Source organism: Marmota monax, unplaced genomic scaffold (assembly GCF_021218885.2).
Source record: "Marmota monax isolate L192 unplaced genomic scaffold, Marmota_monax_Labrador192_F-V1.1 WCK01_AAM20220418_F8-fsc00045, whole genome shotgun sequence".
Lineage (NCBI taxonomy): Eukaryota > Metazoa > Chordata > Mammalia > Rodentia > Sciuridae > Marmota > Marmota monax.
In genome coordinates, this window is record NW_026692132.1 from 3,109,888 (window position 1) to 3,128,381 (window position 18,494).

The following is an 18,494-nucleotide window of genomic DNA, read 5'->3' on the forward strand; positions in this document are numbered from 1 at the left end:
GTTTCCCAGGAGTTTGATACAATCAGCCCATACCCATCCGAACTGAAATTCTGGCAGATTTATATTTTTAAAATCAACTCCTTTTTAAAACTGTGATTTGTATTTTGAAGGCATGTGATCAGTTTTACATATGGTAAGCACTTAACATTTTGTTTAATTAGTCTAATGGTTCTTATTCATTCATTTAAACTTCCAGTTGCAATTTTATTAGATGCGTCTATGGCATGAGGAACTGGCTACAGATATACATGTGAAATTTAAGGCAAAAGAGCACATTCCAAAAAGTTTATTCTTCCAAGTATAGTGCATGGGAAGTGTATTGAGGCCTTTGGGAGTTCAGACTGTAACATCAGGTAACTTGAGTTAGACAACTCTTACACTGATTTGTATGTGATGTGACCTTGGGCAACTTATTTCATCTCTCCAAACTTCAGTTTCATCTATAGAAATGAGAACAATGATAATATGTATCTTATGTGATGCGTTGAGGATTACATGAGATAATACCCCAGCACTGGCCTATTGAAAGAATTTAGTATTTGTGAGCTATGAGGATTGTGTTAATGGGTCCTTGAAGTGTGGGAAGAAAGAATGAGAAATAAGGGGGCTGGGAAATGATCTCTGTTAGAGCTGCAAGATAATTAATTCAGAAGGCAGAGGATTGAAGCCAGGGAAGAAGAAAAAGAAAAAGGAGAAGGAGGAGGAGGAGAAGGGCATCCAGGAAAGGGCTATATTGGTACCAAACACTAAACATCCTTGGTTTCTCTGTTCTTTGTCCTTGGAGATAACTGCTGGAGTGGGGTAGGGTGTACTAAGGGGACTTGGTCTGTGTCAATAGGTATTTGTTGACAACAGGCAAGTTTCAAGCCATTAAGAATCTAGTTTTATTGGCATGTCAGGAAGGCAGCGGTTGTTCTATTTTCCTGGCATAGCTATTCCATGAGGCAGGCTGGGACTCGTCCTGTTTGCCTAAGTCTCAGTTAAGTCTCCAGGGAAAGGACAATCAGGTGGCATCATTTGGAAAGCATCTCTGACTCAGGATAGGAAGAAGCCCACTGAGTGACTATGACAGTGGGTCAGCTTCTCTCCTGCCCCACATCACAGGACTCTGGCAGCTTTATGTTTGTCATCTTGATATCCTGGGGACAGACTAGCTCTTCTGGGGAAGACTGACTTAGTTGTGATAGGAACAAGGTTGTATGACAAAGCTGGGGTTTAATGATCCTATAGGCTCCTGAACAGTCTTTTGCAAGGAGTAGCTCAACCACTGGAGAGGAAGGAGCAGGCTTTGCATTCCTTCAGACCCAAGCTTGGGTGCTTACTGGCTGGGTAACTCTGGGCAGGTGACTTAAACTTTCTGAGCCTCAAACTCCTCATTTTGTTATCAATGCTATTATGAAGACTAAATGAGATAACATGCCAGAAAACTCAGACAATTCTGGCACACAGGAAGGGCTAAAAAATGGTGGCTATGGTGTTACTGGTATCAGTTATTACTGCCATGATGCTGAAACTTGGGACATGGAAAATGCCCCTCAAGACTTCACTTCAGGTATTAATCCTGTTCTTTGATTGTCCTCAGTGAACAAGATTTAATAGTAGAGTCTAGCACAGGTAGCTGAAGTAATTCTGGACCTTGAAAGACAGTGGGTTTCTTCAAACAGATTAACTGGAGGAAGTAAATTCTGAAAGTCAGTTTTGAATAACACAGTCAGTCCTATAAATCAATATGCAAACATGAGTCCATGACTTTTTCTGATGCTGCTCTTTGATGAATAGCCTCATTTAGAGGCAGGGCAGATTTTCTCTTTATTACCTTCACAGTGTGTCTAACCTCCATCTCATGCATCTCAGCACACTAAAATAATTTTAAAATCATCAATAAGATGAGACCACTCAAGTTTAGTGATCAATTTCCTAGCCTACTGGATAAAAATCAAGTCAAATTATTGTTGGTAATTTAAAAAATAACCCAGCATATAATAATAATGCAAAATTATTTATTAGTAAAAAAGAGAGAATTTGTTCGTTATACAGAAAAATAAAACAATGGAACATTCCCTACAAAAATGTCAACTGTGAGTTGACATTTTTTGTACAGCAGGCGTGGTACTATGACCAGGTTTGAGGACTTCATCTTAATACCTATATTAGCATCAGAAAATTGAAAACAGTGACATGTAAACTGTGTCTGTGATATTTTGTTAACAGGTTGCATAATGCAAAGTGTTATCTAGATGTGGTAGAAAAGTAGCTATACCCACGCCATGTTCCAAATTAGTGTTGTTTCTATTAACTATAGCAGATGTCACAGTTTGTTTCCCTCTTATAGAAATCACTGGCAGTGGCGGCCGAGGGTGCGAAGTCCATGCAGTCGGTGCTGGGGTAGAAGTACTCAGCTGTTCTGACTGCCTCCAAGTGCTCCGCCTCACAGGATGCACAGTAGCAGACGGAGGCTGTGGCTGCAGGGAAGCAGTTGTACTGGGCATGCGAGGGCAAATGATGGTAGGAGTAGTCTTCCTGAGAATGGCCATGGTTTAGGGTGTCCAGAGAAGGGGGAGAACTGTAATTATCCGGAGGGTATGAAGGCAGCTGAGCCGGTGAGTAACTGTAGTCTAAGGAGCCAGAGAGAGTGGAGGAATCTGAAGGTGATCCTGGGGTCTAGAGAGTGAAAACCAAGGAGCAAAGAGCTCAGTAACTTAAACAGGATCAAAAGAAGCAAGCACCGTGGATTTATTCACACAGAGTAAGAAAATTAGGGGTAAAAACCCCAAACACCCAACCCAAGTCTGCAGAAGTAATTTTATTTGCTGACTACATATTTTCATGATACCACATTCTGTATTTACCTATTTCTTTCCCAACAATAAATTGCCTTGCTTTACTGGCTTCCTTTGTTATTACCATATATTAGAGGATGTTTTGTTCTTAAACCACAAAATCCTATTGTGCTTCGGATCACCTGTATATCGAATCCTGCTGTTTGTCACAATATAAGGGGCAGGTGGCACCTTGGATATTTCTCCACACCCTTGATGGAGAAGAACCAGGTGAACACGGAACCTGCCCAGGGAAAACTTGGATCCAATAGGACCCAGCCTCTAGGCTACTTCCCATCACACAAGTCTTGTTCCCTGAGGAAAAAGGTACACACTTCCTTCTCTTTATGCAAGTCACCGAGAAACTTGAAGGCTTTCTTAGAAGGGCAATAGGTGTTTGGGGCCCAGTATTTTCCCCATAATAATATACATATTCTGTAGTGTTAATTTCAATTCCTTCTAAAATTTAGTCTGATGCCCATATAGACGTCTGAAAAAAATCAAAATAAAAAAGTATTCAAATTTCTTCAAAAAGAAAAAGAAACACTTTAAAGTTTTAAAAATTATGAGTTTCTAAAATAACTAATATCTATTAATTTAAAAAGATGACACATTTTCAAACACTTGAGATCTATCTAGAACACAAAATTCAAATTAATTAAAAGATTAGGCTTCATTTTTACTAACCATCTCAGACCCAAATGAGTTCCTATGCCTACGGCAGATCCAAATAACCAGTTATTGGAGTCAACTCAGTAACAAAACAACAAAACCCCTTTATCTGAATGAAATTTCATAGTATGTACAAGCAGCCTTAATCCTGTTTTCAAGATCTCAAAAATCCAAGGGCCATTGTTTAAACTACCGATTTCCAAATTAGTAGATGTTTTAACTTCACAATTTAAAAAACATTAAGTATTACCAGGAAACCTTTTTATTGCCACATATCAACTTACTTGGAAAATCATAATTGTGTATCCAAAGGCTTAGGCTCTGCAACTGTGACTATCTTTATACATTGAATTTTAAATGATTCCTTGTTTCTGGATGGTTTCCTTGTTGATAGACTTTGTATAATTTCTCAGGAGATGACACACACTCTTACAAAGCATCACTACCCAGAGTTAGCAACAATCAGGTTGTATGAAAAATAAAGATAAATTACCAGGCTCTGGTTAAAGCAGAAAGGAGTGGCCGGGAAGCTGTCTGGGAAATAGTGTGGAGGACTTTGCGTGCAGTTGGGCAATGGCTCTGACAGTGTGTCAGTCTGAAGATAGGAATCAAAGATCTGGTCCAGGCAGCTTGGATTTTCTTCACAAGAAACACAAGTGTTAAATTCTCGGGGTTGAAAATAATTTGGTGTGGAAGACATTGATTCAGGCTCAAAATACAATCCTAGAAGAGAAGGAGAATTTTTTTTTTTTTTTTGCAAAATTGCAAAATGGATTTGAATGGAGTTTTCTTCAAAATTTTAAAGAGTTACTGTTCTAGGAAAGGCACTTAAGAAATTCCAGAAAAGTAAACAGGTAGGCAGTAACTTTTTAGTTATCTTAGTTAATTCAAGTATTAGTGAAATGAATCTGATTAACATTGTGGCAATTGGCTTTCAGTGTGGCTAGGGTAAAAATGAGGCATGGTGGCCTGACCTGTGTCCAAGTGTCAAAGTGGAATAATGGTTCAAGCCTCTGCCAACACGGACTACAAAAGCATCAATAGCCTGTCCCTATCTGTAATTCAGGTAACCCTCTTAGAAGTAAATCAGAGGTATGTTCAAGGCTTTAAGAAAACTTCTGATGCTGTGGGAAATAATTCTCTTGATTCAGGGTTATTGTCTTCACAAATTTTTCACACTTAGTAATTTAAATTTTGAGGAGAGGGTTTTGAGAAGTGACATGAATGATGATGCAAAGGATAAAAATGGAAACCAGAAACTTCTTTATGGAAAACAGTGCTACTTATTTAAAATTACAAAAAGCAAAGCATTTTCTTAGTGGACATGTTAACAGGAGAGTACACTGAAAACCATGTTAAATACAAAACAAAAACAATTCGGAAACATCACTCCTTTTCCATTTTAGTATTAATAGGACTGACATGTGATAATTATCCTTAAGTGCTCAAGAAAGAGAGGTTTGGAGTATGCCCACAAAAGGGGCTCAAGGATATTGAATTTTTCTTTCTTTCTTTCTCTCTTCTTCTTCTTTTTTTAAATCTCAAGTTCCTTTAAGTTAAAGTGACACATTCAGTGGGAACCACCATCAGCACAGGTTTTCTTATATATGACCTTCTTAAACTCTTACCTGCAGTGGCATAGGAAGGACTGTTTATGTAATAGATTTATTCATATTGGGCTGGGAAAACTTACACTTGTTTGAACTGCTTTCTGGGAAGAGAGAAAAGAAGGGGAGGGAAGCCCCTGTCGGCTAGAAGCTAAATGAGCAAGAACAAAAACATATTTTAGTGTCTCAGGATGTTCTATATTCCAACTACTAGTGCATTAAAAAAATATATAACATATTCTAAAAAAATTCATCTTGTAATCAAGTTGGGTTACTTGCAGATGAAAAACTGGGATAAATGTGAAGAACATGGTCTTGGGACAGAACAGGCAGCAGAGAAGAGACAGTTCAGAAATGAGGGCAAAAACCTGCACTAGTTTCCTTGCTGGGCTTGCATCTGGAGTCACTATGCCTTTTTCACCTTCTGATTGGTTGGATTCCAATTAAATGGTGGTGCCTATCTTAACCCCTGAATCAAGCACTGGAAGACCTTTGAGATGGACTTTTGAAAGTTTTTAAGGGAACTGTAATGCGGGCTGTACTGACCTGCAGAAGATGGTGCGACTGGATCTGAAAGGTGGATACTGGTGCCTCCGGACAACTGCCAAAGCAAGAATATGACCATGAAGCAAAGAGAAGCATATCATACAGGGAAAGCTAAGACTCGGACGGGAACTGTTTCCTGCTGCTGTAAGGTAAGCCAGATTCTTTCTTCTAAAAAAGGTTGTCTCCCTTAAATACAACCAATGCTATATATATATTTTTTTTAGATTCAACTTTTATGTTTTTTGTTTGCTTGGATATTTTTCATGATATTAGAAAGTTAATATTAAATTTTGATACACTTAATTTTTAAGTGTTAATTTTGATAAAAATAATTTTATGTTACAGAAATGTAACACTTTGAGAAAACTCAACAAAGTGCCTTCCTATTAAACTATTTAGTTTCTAATTAGTGAGGAGTCACATTTATATAATTCAACTAGAACTTAGTTGTTTTCCTCAATTTTCACATAATATCTGATTTCTTAGTCTTAGGAATACATTTTTCTGAAAGAACATAATTCCTAACTTTGTTAAGCCTTTGTTAAAAAATATTCACAGTCTTACTATCTATGAACTATTAAAATAGAAAATATTTTCTTAAAGGTGTAATCAGGAGTTGAAGCTGATTACAACAGTTGAAGTAGAATCGATATTCTAGTCTAAGGTCAGGAAATATTTCAACTCTTATATGTTTTTTATCATTTTAAAATAAATGTTGCTCTTTTCATTACTGTATTTTAAATTTAATGTTTATGAAACTGTGCCTTTAAACTATTTACAGCAAAGCAGCCTGCATTTTCCTGTTGAATGGATAATTATACTAATGGAGTAATTTAGGATTTTTTTTTTTTTTTTTTAAAGATTTCAGGCGGCAGCTTTAAATTTTAAAGGGACAGCATTGCTGTGGGATTCTGGTCTGGGAAGTTGATCTCACCACACCTCTCTTGGGTTCCAGGGCATACTCACTTCCGTACACTGAGCTACTGGGAGAACTGCACAGTCAGCCACTGCTGAAACAGGAGGTGGTGTTCATTCTGAAAATGATCCATGCTGTAATGTCATGAACCAGGAAGCTGGAATCCTTTACCAGCTCTTTATGCAAATATTTGGCTACAGCTTGAGTTGGAGGACTTGGAAGGAGTGGGTTTTAAAAAATCTGTTTCATTGTAGAGCTCTCTTTAACCCCATTTCTCCCCTGGATTGGCCTGTCTGCCTGCTCCCTGTTATCCTGTTGTTATCTCCCCGAGGTATGTTTACAATATCCTACTTGATATTATCTTTCTAGTCATGGGTTCACTTTCTACTTTGCCCCAACAATAAAAAGAAAAGTACCTTTCTCTTAGATTTCAAACAGCACAATACCTACAATCTCTACTTTATAAAAACACATCAAGGCTGTTAAAAAACAAACTAATGATTAAAAAAAAGGTAAATTATATATTTTGATAAGTACTATCTCTTTACCCTGAAGATAAAAGAAATGTGTCTGTATATGAGAGAGAGAGAGGGAAGAGAGGGAGAGGGAGAGGGAGAGAGAGAGAGAGATAGAGATAGATAGAGATAGAGATAGTATTTGCAAATTAATCTGGTTGACAGTGTTTTTAAGTTAAATTATCAGTCTGGCATGCACATGCACATAGTTTCTCTGGCACTGCTTGAGATCTGGATATTTCTCTCAAACTATAACTTCATGTTTTCATGCTTAAATTTTTAACTGTGGAAACTACTCTGACTTTACAACAAATTAAGATAAATTTCTTCCTGTTTTGTAATATTTGATACTATTAATTCTCTCTTTGGCTTAAAGTTTCCCAGAGGTGTCCTTTAACAATTGAACAATTGAAGATAATCTCCGTTAAGCTAGAAAGGCTTACCTACACCAAAGAGCAGGCATAAATTACCCTTGGGTATTTGCCATCCTTGCCTACTGAATATACTTTTGCAGCATTCCTAGAATCTCAGATCCTTCTGATGGCTCCCAGTGAGGGATTTTATATCTGGCTCACCTTCTGAAATTATGTGTTACTTATACGTGCTTGTGAGGGAATAGGCTGACAAAATCTTCCAGGAAGCAAAGTAGTATTTTTCCTGCAAGGTGCTGGGTCAGGAGTCCTGCTTTATTTCTCCCCAGGAGTGTGTGTGTGTGTGTATTTTTATGTTGGGAGTGGGGATTCAGAAAAAGTAAGTTTTAACTGCTCCAGGGATACTGATTGGATACACAAATGAAATGCTTTACACTTGCTTTACCTTCTGTAGCTTGCTAACAAGGGAACAGTGGTTAAACTAGTCTGTAAGGACCCTATAGCAATAAAGTTGCTTTGCCCAAATGGGATTTCTGCAGGTGCAGTTGAGGCAGAATTCTAGAAGTATCAAAGCTCATTAGTGAAAGATATTGTTTTGTACTGAACATCTTGACTGGGACAGTGGGGAGGGGGAGGGTGTTTCAGACCTAATTTTATTAATTATATATAACCATCTCTGAACTGAAAGGATCAAGGTTACCAAACTCCTGCTTAGTATGGATGGATTTTCTGAAAGAGAACTTAGAGAGTCAATAGGTGGGAAGGTTTTTTAATACTAAATATAATACTAAATATAAAACAACCTTGGTCCTACCTTTTGCTCAACCAGTAGCAACTGAAAGACTGTGAACTTTAGCTATAATAGAGGAATGCAGATTTCTGATCTACTTATCCCCTCTGGTTATTATATAAACTAAATGAAACAATGAGTGTGCAAAAGTACTTTTAATGAAGAACCACTGTGAAGCCTTGTATAAATGTAATGAATTTTTAGTGACCCGAAATCCTGCAGGCAGAGATATTAACTTCTTTAGCTGTATTACAAATTCACAGCAAACTCACACCTGACCTCTAAACTCTGAACAGAGGGTTAGATTAAGATTATTGAATAGCTGACTTTCAATCCCTGGTTGTAATTTTATTTAAGTTTCTTTCCCCAGATAATATTTATTGGCACTCACTGTATGGAAACCACTCTTCCAAGCAATAGCTCATTGAATCCTTACAAAATCCTGTTATCCCCAATTTAAAAGATAAAGGGAAACAGGCAAGAAAGATGGAGTAATTTGCTGGAGGATACAGACCATGGAGGAGCTGAGATCTGAACTCAGGCCGTCTGGCTCTGAAACCTGTCTCACTACTCCTACATACTTTGCCTCCTCCCATTTCAGGAGATTCATTGCCAAAAGCCCATTTCGTGAAGTTGGACATTGAACATAATCAGCACCAGGCACAAAAACCGTTATAGGGCATATGCCTACAGGTTGGATAAGGACCAATCCTAATAGAGGCAATACCAGCCCCAGCTGCCTGATCCTCCACACCCAAACCAACCCACAAGCAATGTACTGTCTATGGAGGCTTTCAGTAAGAGCTCCTCTCCTGGGAGATGACTTCCGCTCATTTTTGTTGGGTTCTGCCCCTTCCCTAAGCAATCCTTTGTGCTTTAGAAAGGAATACAGTATGTCAGGGTACCTTATGATTGCCCAGACCAATTCTGTAATAACCTGGATCTCCATACATCTTAAGGAAGCAGTTCTATGTATACGCCAGAGATACGGCTCTCTTGTGTTGGGAACTTCAGTGACTAGTGATTTACAGACAAATGACCTCAGAAGCTGAGTTCCAGAAGAATAAGGAGGGTGGGAAAGATGGTTCACAGATAGGTTAACCTGGAAGGGCTCCCCTATATGAGGTAAATTTCTAGGAGAGATTTTCCATGGGTATGTGAGGGCTGGACTTACACTGTCTTCCTAAAACAGCAACAATCTACTTACCTGGCTGACTCTTTTCCTGAAGAGAACCAACAAGACTTTTATACCCAACTTTGACCAGTGACAGATGAACTGCCCCAAATCCTGATCCCCACAACATGTCCCACCTGTTCTTTGTGGCTTCCTGGGGTGAACTGGGATGAAGTTGGGCATAGATGTTATAAGAACATCTGAGGAAGGCAGGGTCTGGGGGTGGCTTCCACACCTTCCTAGTATAGGGCTGAATGAGGTCTATTATGGGCTGGGGAGGGAATGAGGGGTTCATGCTTACGGTTCCCCCTGAGGCTGCCTGGTGTGCCCTCCTTTGCTGCAACAGCTCCTTCACTGTGATCTTCACCCGGACACCTTGATACACCTTCGGTTTTTCTGGGAAAAGGCAACTGAGTTAGTGGTCAAATCCAAGGTCTGGTACCAGGCTGCATAATGAGGACCCCCTTTAGAGGCTGTGTCCACCAAGGCCAAGTTTCTGGGTTTGGACAACACAATGAGAATGCTAAAAGATAGTTTAAGGTAGCCAGAAATTTCAAAGGATGAAGAGAGGCTGAGCAATTTCTAGGGCCCCAGTGGGAACAGAACACATGGAAATTTGTGGAGTCATCCACCCCAGGCTGGGCCCATCCCTAGAACAATAGCACACAGGTGTCTCTGCTCAGGAATATGGAGGCCAATTCAGGGTTGCCCACCACCTTGGCTAAGGTGGGAGATCCTGGGGTTCTGGGTCCAGCCTGCTGGGAGAAGGTATTATGGATCTGATTTATAGCAGCTGAAGCCCACTTCACCGTGATGTTCCCACTAGTGTTAAGTCTCTTCCATCTCCCCCAGTCCAGGCCTGACTTCTGGGGAGGCTACGACCTCTACGTGCCCTTAGCCTGGAAGCCAGCCCTGGGACAAAGTTTGGTTTGGTCAGCCCTAACCTGGGCCGGTGGGACCAGAGAGAGAACCTAGTAAAGGATCCCGGTCCACTCCCTCCCTCCTCTCTTTCTTCTGCCATCTCTCTTTCGCCCTTTTTCTCCGCCTTTCCCGCTCTCCACGTTTTCCTCCTCCCTCCTTAGGCCCTGCTCTAACTCTCCCCTTCTTCCCCTCTCTCCCCACCCCCTCCCTGTCTGGTGCAGGCATTTCCCAGCGGCGCACGGATCCTGGGGGAGAGTCCGCGCAGCGCGAGCTCTGGGAAAAGCCGTCCGGAGGCTTCCGAGGACCGCGCAATCGTTAGGAGGAGCCACCCCTGAGCTGGCTGGACCAGGCGGATTGCCCCGGCGAGTCGAAATGGCCAGATGCGCGCCGCAGAGGTCTGCCGGAGGGACCCCAGCGCCGTGTAGGGAAGGCCACGGCCCTGCAGAGCTGCAGTGAGTAGGCCGGGCAGGCTGTAAGGCCAAGCCGGGCCGGGCAAGCTTTAGAGGTGGGATCGGCCGAGGAGCCCTGTAGGACTCCTGCCCTGACCTCGACCCTGGAGTGAGCGTCTGGGAATCGCGCGGGGTGGGGCCGAGTGCAGCGGCTGGGGGCGGCAGTGCGTTTAGCCTGGGCATCTGGTGACAGTGCTAGACCGCCAGCGCCTCGCCTGGTCACTGCAGGGACCGCAGCCGGATAGCAGGGAACCCCTCACCCCAGACCAGAGATAGGGTCTCCCCAGGAAAAGGGTCGCGTTCTTCTTCTCCTAGACCCAGGGAATCTTGCTCTTGGCCCGCAGAGCCCAGGCGCCGCGCCCTCTCCGTATTCAGTTTCCTTTCCTCTCGCTCCCACTTCCTCGCTCGGTTCGGGGCTCCACGGGCAGTAGACGCGTCTTGGGGTCGACACAGAGACCGCCACAGCCCAGTTTTGTGCTACCGATGCGCTCTGCTCGCGTCACCGGCTCACGGTGAACCTCTAGCTCCCCCGCGCCGCCGTTTCTGGGCGCGCAAGGTCCGCGCCGCGAAGTCCCAAGTCAAGACGGTGGAAAAGTGGGAGGGAGGGCGGGGGTCCTGGGGTACTCCAATGTCCGGAGCGGCCAACTTGAGCTCTGGGCCTCTGCTCTGGGGAGCAGGCACCAAGTGGGAGCGGCCACAGCTTGGCCCGCGCCCTCTCCGGATCCTGCCCGGCCCTTACTGGCGTGCTCTGACTTTGTGCCTCTCTGTTGTATGCAGGAAAAGCTGTGGAAATACACCCTGATCGAAATGCCCCTGGCCCGCATGATCCGACCCCCAAAGAAGCAGCCGAATTACCGGACATCGTGGTCAGCAGGAACTGGGTCGCAGGCTGGATGCTGCAGCTGCAGGAACTCTGCGCCTAGGAGGGCTCCTGTGCAGGGAGAAAGGCAGAGATGCGACATTTTTAAAGTTTCACAAAGCATCTGGCTGCACCCAGGTCCCTGGAGCAGGAGACACACAGAATTAATGTTTTATACCTTCGGGTATAGGTTTGAGTTTTTCCCCCCTCATGCCAAGTATTTAAAACCTCTAGAAACCCATGATTTGACAATCAATGATTGCGCGATACTTTCAATTTGAATATTCAAAGGCTTAACAAAATGGACTATCTTCTGCAGAAATCCTGCAGACAGGCACCCCATAGGGAGTCCAGAGAAACAGGGAGTGAGACCCCTTTAGGTCCTGACCCTTGCTTTTATTGTATTTTGAGCATTTTGTCCACCTTCCCACAGACAGAGCAGGTGTCCTCAAAGATGCTCTGTATTTCTGCCTCAAAAATAACTCAGAAGCCCAGAGTGACTTAGACTGACCCTCATGACCACCTGAGCCAGGTTGGCTGGCCAGACTGATTCCCACATGCCCAATCTCCATTTAAGGGGAAATCTCACGTTTTGGTGACTGAACATGGCAACCCGTGGGTGTGGCCCAGCAAGGGGTCACTGTGGGCCCAGATTGCAGGCCAGAGGACAGCAGAGGCCTTCCCTCTGCACTTTGTGTCTTTCTGGCTTCACCTGGCCACATGTGGGCTTCCCTTCCCTTTTCATTCTGCTGCCTTACTTGGTCCCAAACACTGAGGTTTCAACACTAAATTCCTGCCCATTAAGACCTTTTGATCCATTGCATGTATCTGGGGATGCACATGGGCCTCACCCATGAACAGTTTTCTAAGGCTGGTATTTCATCACTGCACTGTGAGGTCCCTCCTTCTGCTCTTGTCTTTCTCCCTCTAGAGCTACTCCTGCCTTCTAGCTGTAGAAGCACCTGTAAGAAATTGGTGACAAGCTGGGTGCCTGCTCATTTTTGCTGAAAGGACATGTTTTTTTTTTTTTTTTTTAAACTTACTTTGGGGTGAGAGGTGGAAGGGATTTGAGGTCAGGCCAAACCCTTGAGCTAGGCCAAGCCCCTCACAAATGACTTGAGGCTGTGCTAGCTAGCTCATCTTCTCCAAGCACTGGCTGTGCCCCTTCCCTGTGATTTGGAAGATGGAAGAGATAGGGCTATGCCAGAGAGGGAGCAAATCCTCTGTAGCAACACTAGGAGACAGGGGTTCCTTTGCAAATAACCAGGATAATTCCCAGGATATCAGACCAAGTGATTGTTAAAGCCCTCTGTTTTTTAATCATTCATGAGTTCTCTAGGGTGAGGGATTATAATTAGCCCCAAAGGCCTTCAGAAAAATATCTGAATGTGCCCCAAAGTATCAGAACAAGGGCATCATATAGAACTCAAGGAAAGGGCATCTCTGAAAATGATCAGTGTGCGACTATGGTGAGTGTGAATTGCTTGACAGCTGGAGCCATAAGGTGGGGGGAAAAGGATCAGGAATGGGGATTCCTGAGGTGGCTCCTGGCAGTAGAAGGCAGGATGGAGGTGTTTGTCCCAAATCCATTTGGGATATATCAGCATTTGGAGCTTATTTCTCCAAAGGCCCTGGGCCTGTGTCCTGATAGAAGCTAGGCTTGAAGACCAGATGTGAGGAAGGAAAGGGCAGGGGGAATTGAGAAAGTCCCTATCTCTGCATTGTCCTGTCATCTGCCATGCCAGGGCACTGCTTGGAATTAGGGATGGTCTCTTGTCCTCATAGCTTCTTCCATTACTTTTATCTTCTGTTTATTTTTTGGTTTGCTTTTTAAACACCACCCCCCCCCCCACACACACACCATTTTCCTTCGTCTCTCTTCCTATAACTGCTTTCCTCAGTTTCTTGCCTGTGTTGCTGTTTTTCTCTCTGATTCCCTATGTTACCTCTATTTCCCCAGTTCCATATTTTCATGCTTGATCTCCTTCCTAACCTTTCCTTTACACGTGGAGATGGACAGAGATGGCAGGAGGCCATTCTGTTCCCTTGGCAACATCATGGAGGTTCTTAATAATGATAGGCTACTCATTAGAGAAGGCATGTGAGACTTGGTGGGGGGTATTCCTTGGAAATCGTGGGGTCTGTAGGGACAGAAAAGAACCTGTGTCCTTTCTTCCAGAAGCCTCTGCCTGAGCCATGGCAGCAGTCCTGGGGCTTTTGTGTTGGCTCCTGTTGCTGGGATGAACATCAAGTTGCTGGTCAATAACTTCAGAAAATTAAATTTCCCCATGCCTGACCCCTGTTTGAGGAAGAACCCCTTCCCTTCCCCACACTCTATTCTGGTTGTTAGCCCAATAATAAGGAGTTTTGGTTTCTGATGTTTCTGTAACTGCAAAATCCCAGCACAGGTATTTAAGAGTCAAACTCCATGCTTGTGCAGGTAGGGAACAATCTTTTCTAAATAGATCCTGGACTCCTCCTTATAAATCTGCATGTATGCTGACACCTGAGCAACCAACTGCTTCTACCCCAAGAACCCCAGAAACCCATAAAAATGGGTAATCCTCACAGATTTTTTGGGGGATACTAGGGATTGAACTCAGGGGCACTAGACCACTGAGCCACATCCACAGCCCTATTTTGTATTTTATTTAGAGACAGGGTCTCACTGAGTTGCTTAGCACCTTGCTTTTGCTGAGGCTGGCTTTGAACTCGTGGTCCTCCTGCCTCATCCTCTCGTGCCACTGGGATTACCAGTGTGCACCACTGTGCCTGGCCTCATAGACTCTTTAAAGTTCTCATCTGTTGTTCATTGATGTCAGGCACTGTGTTGTATGGTTCCTCCATTTTATAGACAAGGAAGCAGGCTTTCCAAGATGATTGAGCACATCAGTGGTGGAATTGGGATTCATATTTTAATAAGTCTAACCCAGGGCCCTTGGTGTTAACTACAATTGTTGTCTTTCTTATCTTTTATAACAGAAGCTCTTAAATTTTCTGGACTTTAGCCCACAAGAAATTCACACATATCTGCAACAATATCTACATTTATAAAACAAACTATCCATGAAACAATGTATATTTATGCATGTGAGGCACTCTGATATTTTCTAATATATTCCAGCTTTTTCATTTCATTCTGTATGAGAAATAGATGTTGATTGGGAGTTGCTAAGGTAATTTAATGTTACCCTCTCATGAGTTGTAAGTAGCATTGGAAAAGTGGCACTCTTAAGATATGCACACACATCTCTGTGTTGTGCTCGTGGGAGTGTTTTGGTGTGTAGTTTATTTGTGCAAGGAGTCAAAGATGGTACAACATACTGACTTGAGAGTATTCTGGAAATGCTGGAACCCTGAAGAAGAGACTGGCTGGAGATGAGGATGAGCTGTTAATTATGCTTCTTAACCATCTGTGCTTCTCAGTCTGGAACCCTCTTGCTGGAAACACTGTCACTTCTAGGGTGTCTGCCCTGAAGTCCTGATAATCCCTTTGGAGTTTTGATTAAAAACAATAAAAACTGAAAAACTGTGGGTTTTAATCCACTATACCAGGCTCTTTGGCTTGAAAATATAACATTGGACTCAATATTTGGTGTTAGGAAGACTCTTTGAAGTAGGAGGGACTTAGAGTCTTTTCCCAATATCTCTGCTGATAGCTATTTAGCCTCTGGCTTCATTGCTTGGCTGAGAGCCTGGCTCATAGCAGAATCTGTATAGAGGAAATGAGAGCTCATTATTTATAAGGCAACCCATTCCAAGATTGGATTGGAACAGTCTAAGTCCAATATGGTGATCAGTGATTGAGCCATAATTCAATTAGGTATTAATTGAGGAGCACTATGTACCAGGCATGGTATCAAACACCAGGAATACAAAGAAATAAGTCCTGGTTTTTGCTGTCAATGGCTCTGTTCTCTCACTTCCACATGAGTGCTTTTCTGTTACAACTTTGTTTAGTTCATTCATTCATTGAATTATCTGTTCTGCCCCTGTCTAATGCTCATATGAGGAAGTTATCATGCCTACTCTCTACCCAAGCTTTCTGTTCTTGAGGCCACCACCTGCAGTTTCTCTAGCTCTTCATAAATCTGTTTTTCAGGTCTCTGGTTGTCCTTTCCACTGAGCTCAGAAATCCTTCAGTTTGTCATTGACCATCTTAAAGTCAGTCAGCGGTACCAGAATCAATAGAATAGATTTGCTTTTGAAGTTTTAAACTGAATATTTTAACTAAAAAAAAAAACTTTGGTAGTCATTAGTATGAAAATGAAACTACAAAGCATTACGTTTTTCTCCCAAATTAGGAGGTTTTATAATACTTAGGTACCGGCATATTCAAAGACTTTCAGTATATGGAAAAGGGATAGTTTATTCCCTCCAAATTTGACTACAGCTCTAAATTTTCCTTATTAATGCAAAGTTCCTTTGTCACCTTGAGTTTGGACACTGTTACCATATTTCTTGTGGGAAATATCAAGTTCCAAAAATTGAATACATGGAGGAAACAGGTAAGTATTAAGCCTTAGAATGAACATTTGACCCATATGAAAATGAACAGGAAGTCTACTAGGTGAAAGCTATTCAATGGTTTGTCAATCTCTTCCCACAAGACACACTTGAAGTTTTAACTTTTTTCCTTTCAAAGTTTCCATGAGGAACAAATACCTGATAATTTATCCCTTAAAAAATGACATCATATTATTCACTTCTTAAAAAATTCATCTTTTACTTACAACATTTTTATTATGCAATATTTGAGACATACAAAAATACATCAAGAAGATTGTTTTGAAACCAATTCTATGTATAACCATAAAACTATATTTAAAGAAAGAATACTGTGATGAAAATCTATGAATGTATCACCAAGGTTAAGAAATAAAATGGTTGAATGTTCTTTTATTTTTGACTAAATTAATTTATTAAGCATTGAAACTTGAGTTTTTCCACTCAAAATACTTTGTTAGGGGAAAGGTTAGCAGGACCACCTATCAATTTTACCAGTGAAAAATAACTAATTCCTAGATATTATTATTATTTTGGTTCCTATTGTTTTTCCTTTTGGAATATGTAACATTTTTACTGTTTTCTTTTTTTCCTAATGTACTGAAAATTACATTGCATATTGCAAACCTACATTATTATTTAATAGGGGTCAATGGTTGTAGGGCACTTCTGTATCAAGAATCAAATATAATGTGGTATCATCATTTGCAAATTACTGTAGAAGGTTTTATTATTATTTATTCAGTTTGACCCTGGGGGATTCTACTTTCTGATTTGTTTATCATACTTGTTTTAATAGCACTAGAGATAATACCAAGCAACAAATAATTTTTATTTAAAAGTCTTATTGATATAGTCATGCCAATGCTAAATGAACTTTCAGTATTTTCCTGTGCTATTTCAAAAGTTCAGTCATTTCCTTTCTTAAAGACATTTAAAAACACTAAATCAATTATCTTAAATATGTAACTACTAAAGCCCAAAATCCAACTAGTGTCTGAATTTGCAGAACTTGTCTACTGGAGAGAATTTTCTCATTTACTGGTTTCAGGGAGCTATCATCTACTGAGTCAAGGACTAAATAGTTGTTCATCTTTGTGGTCTAGTTTTAGCTCAACCTACCATACATTTAGTGAACACCTACAACATGCAAAGCCCTGAGCCAGGTGCTGGAGAAACAGTGATGAGCCCTCCATGTGTCCTTCCTTGTTTCTTTAGCTAGTGAATCACTTTCTTTAGAGTGTGTGATTTTGCACTTAACTTTTCTAGAGTCAATAGGTGGTGAGTATGGTGTGTGAAAAGAATAGTACAATATTGTTTTGAATAGAAAGTATACTTTAGACAGAACCCAGTGATTGAAACCAATGGATAAATGTAATTTTGGTGTGTGGTTGACAGAATCACTATAATGCAATGTGAATTAAACCTTGGACATCAATTGTTATTTTGGTACTTTAAATATAACTGATGTTTAATTCCTTTTGACTATATCATTTAGATTTACATTTTGAAAATGGATTACAAAGATACTTTTCTGTGTATATATGTAAATATATATTTTACTATTGGGGTTAGTAATTCTTTTCCCTTTGTAGAATTTCCTTTGGAGCACTTCATTCTTCTTCCTCTACCACAAGTACCATGACATTGTATTATTAACTGAGCTGTGGCAGGTCATAATGATCATTTAAAAGTATTATTAAATAAACAAGGTAAAGATGTGGTTTTCTTCTCTCATTCTTTGGGGTTTGAATAACATTGTAAGAGAAATACAAACACTTCCAACTCCATGCACTGTCTGATTCCAGTGATTCACGGATGGTTGTCTACATTGCAGTTTTTGCATGGATACATTTCACTTTTGGCTTCTTTTGACTTTCTTATCTAGTCAGCTTTTTAAAGTAGCTCGAATTTGACATTACTATCTCTGCTTACTTTAAATCTTACATATATGCTAAATCCTGGCAGGGCCTGAAAGAGATGGAGTTTTGAATCTAAGCTCTTGAATTTTCTCTAGCTTTCCTAGAGGAGAGCAAGTTCAAAGAAGGAGGAGGAGAGAAGAATGTACACTTTTTCATATGTTGGTATTGGGAATGAAAGTGTGTTTGGTCTCCACATGCAGTAGAAAATTGGAAGTACTTGAGAAGGGAGCACTTTCTTTGTAGAAAAGAAGACAAATGCCCCATTTTCTGGATTGTTAAGGGCATGGTATTTTATGAGTGGTGGAATGAAATTGTTGATCATGTGTGGTCATTTCCAATTATGACAGTGTAAGTAATAATTTTTATAATAAAATTATTTTTAAGACAGCAACAACAACAAAAATTGGGAAATAGGAGAGGGAAATAA

General features: G+C 41.2%; 1 protein-coding gene and 1 long non-coding RNA gene across 7 annotated transcripts in view; one reads left to right on the forward strand and one right to left on the reverse strand.

Moving 5' to 3' along the window:
- LOC124107857 (uncharacterized) overlaps positions 1 to 17,869 on the forward strand; it is a 28,239-nt gene extending 10,370 nt beyond the window's left edge. For 2 of the 3 annotated variants that reach the window (XR_006856544.2, XR_006856542.2), the window contains exons 2-4: positions 5,380 to 5,793; positions 10,553 to 10,783; positions 11,558 to 17,869. This is a non-coding gene — a long non-coding RNA (uncharacterized LOC124107857). Of the gene's footprint in view, positions 1 to 5,379; positions 5,794 to 6,599; positions 6,892 to 10,552; positions 10,784 to 11,557 lie in introns of all 3 variants that reach the window. The other variant, XR_009228884.1, reaches the window with a different exon arrangement.
- On the reverse strand, positions 1,981 to 10,555 carry Pou2af3 (POU class 2 homeobox associating factor 3). 4 transcript variants are annotated; one of them, XM_046466099.2, is made up of 5 exons: positions 9,712 to 10,555; positions 6,611 to 6,678; positions 5,645 to 5,699; positions 3,985 to 4,214; positions 1,981 to 2,661 (listed from the first exon to the last, which is right to left on the reverse strand). In XM_046466099.2, exons 4-5 carry the CDS (start codon positions 4,189 to 4,191, stop codon positions 2,293 to 2,295), a joined length of 576 nt encoding a protein of 191 aa, XP_046322055.1. In that variant the 5' UTR covers positions 4,192 to 4,214; positions 5,645 to 5,699; positions 6,611 to 6,678; positions 9,712 to 10,555; the 3' UTR covers positions 1,981 to 2,292. The 4 variants fall into 4 exon arrangements, with proteins under 4 accessions (XP_046322055.1, XP_046322046.1, XP_046322025.1 ...); XM_046466090.2 differs by lacking the exon at positions 6,611 to 6,678; XM_046466069.2 differs by lacking the exons at positions 6,611 to 6,678; positions 9,712 to 10,555 and having other exon boundaries at positions 5,645 to 5,781.
- Positions 17,870 to 18,494: the final 625 nt, after the last annotated feature.

Bases quoted from the DNA above. Each gene is read 5' to 3' on its own strand.
- Pou2af3 (XM_046466069.2), bottom strand. From the start codon at position 5,723: ATGGTCATATTCTTGCTTTGGCAGTTGTCCGGAGGCACCAGTATCCAC. The intron at 4,215-5,644 runs GTCAGTACAGCC...CTTCTCTTCTAG, and splicing joins AGTCGCACCATCTTCTGCAG to GATTGTATTTTGAGCCTGAA. The intron at 2,662-3,984 runs GTAATTTATCTT...TTCACTCTCTAG, and splicing joins TCTGCTTTAACCAGAGCCTG to ACCCCAGGATCACCTTCAGA.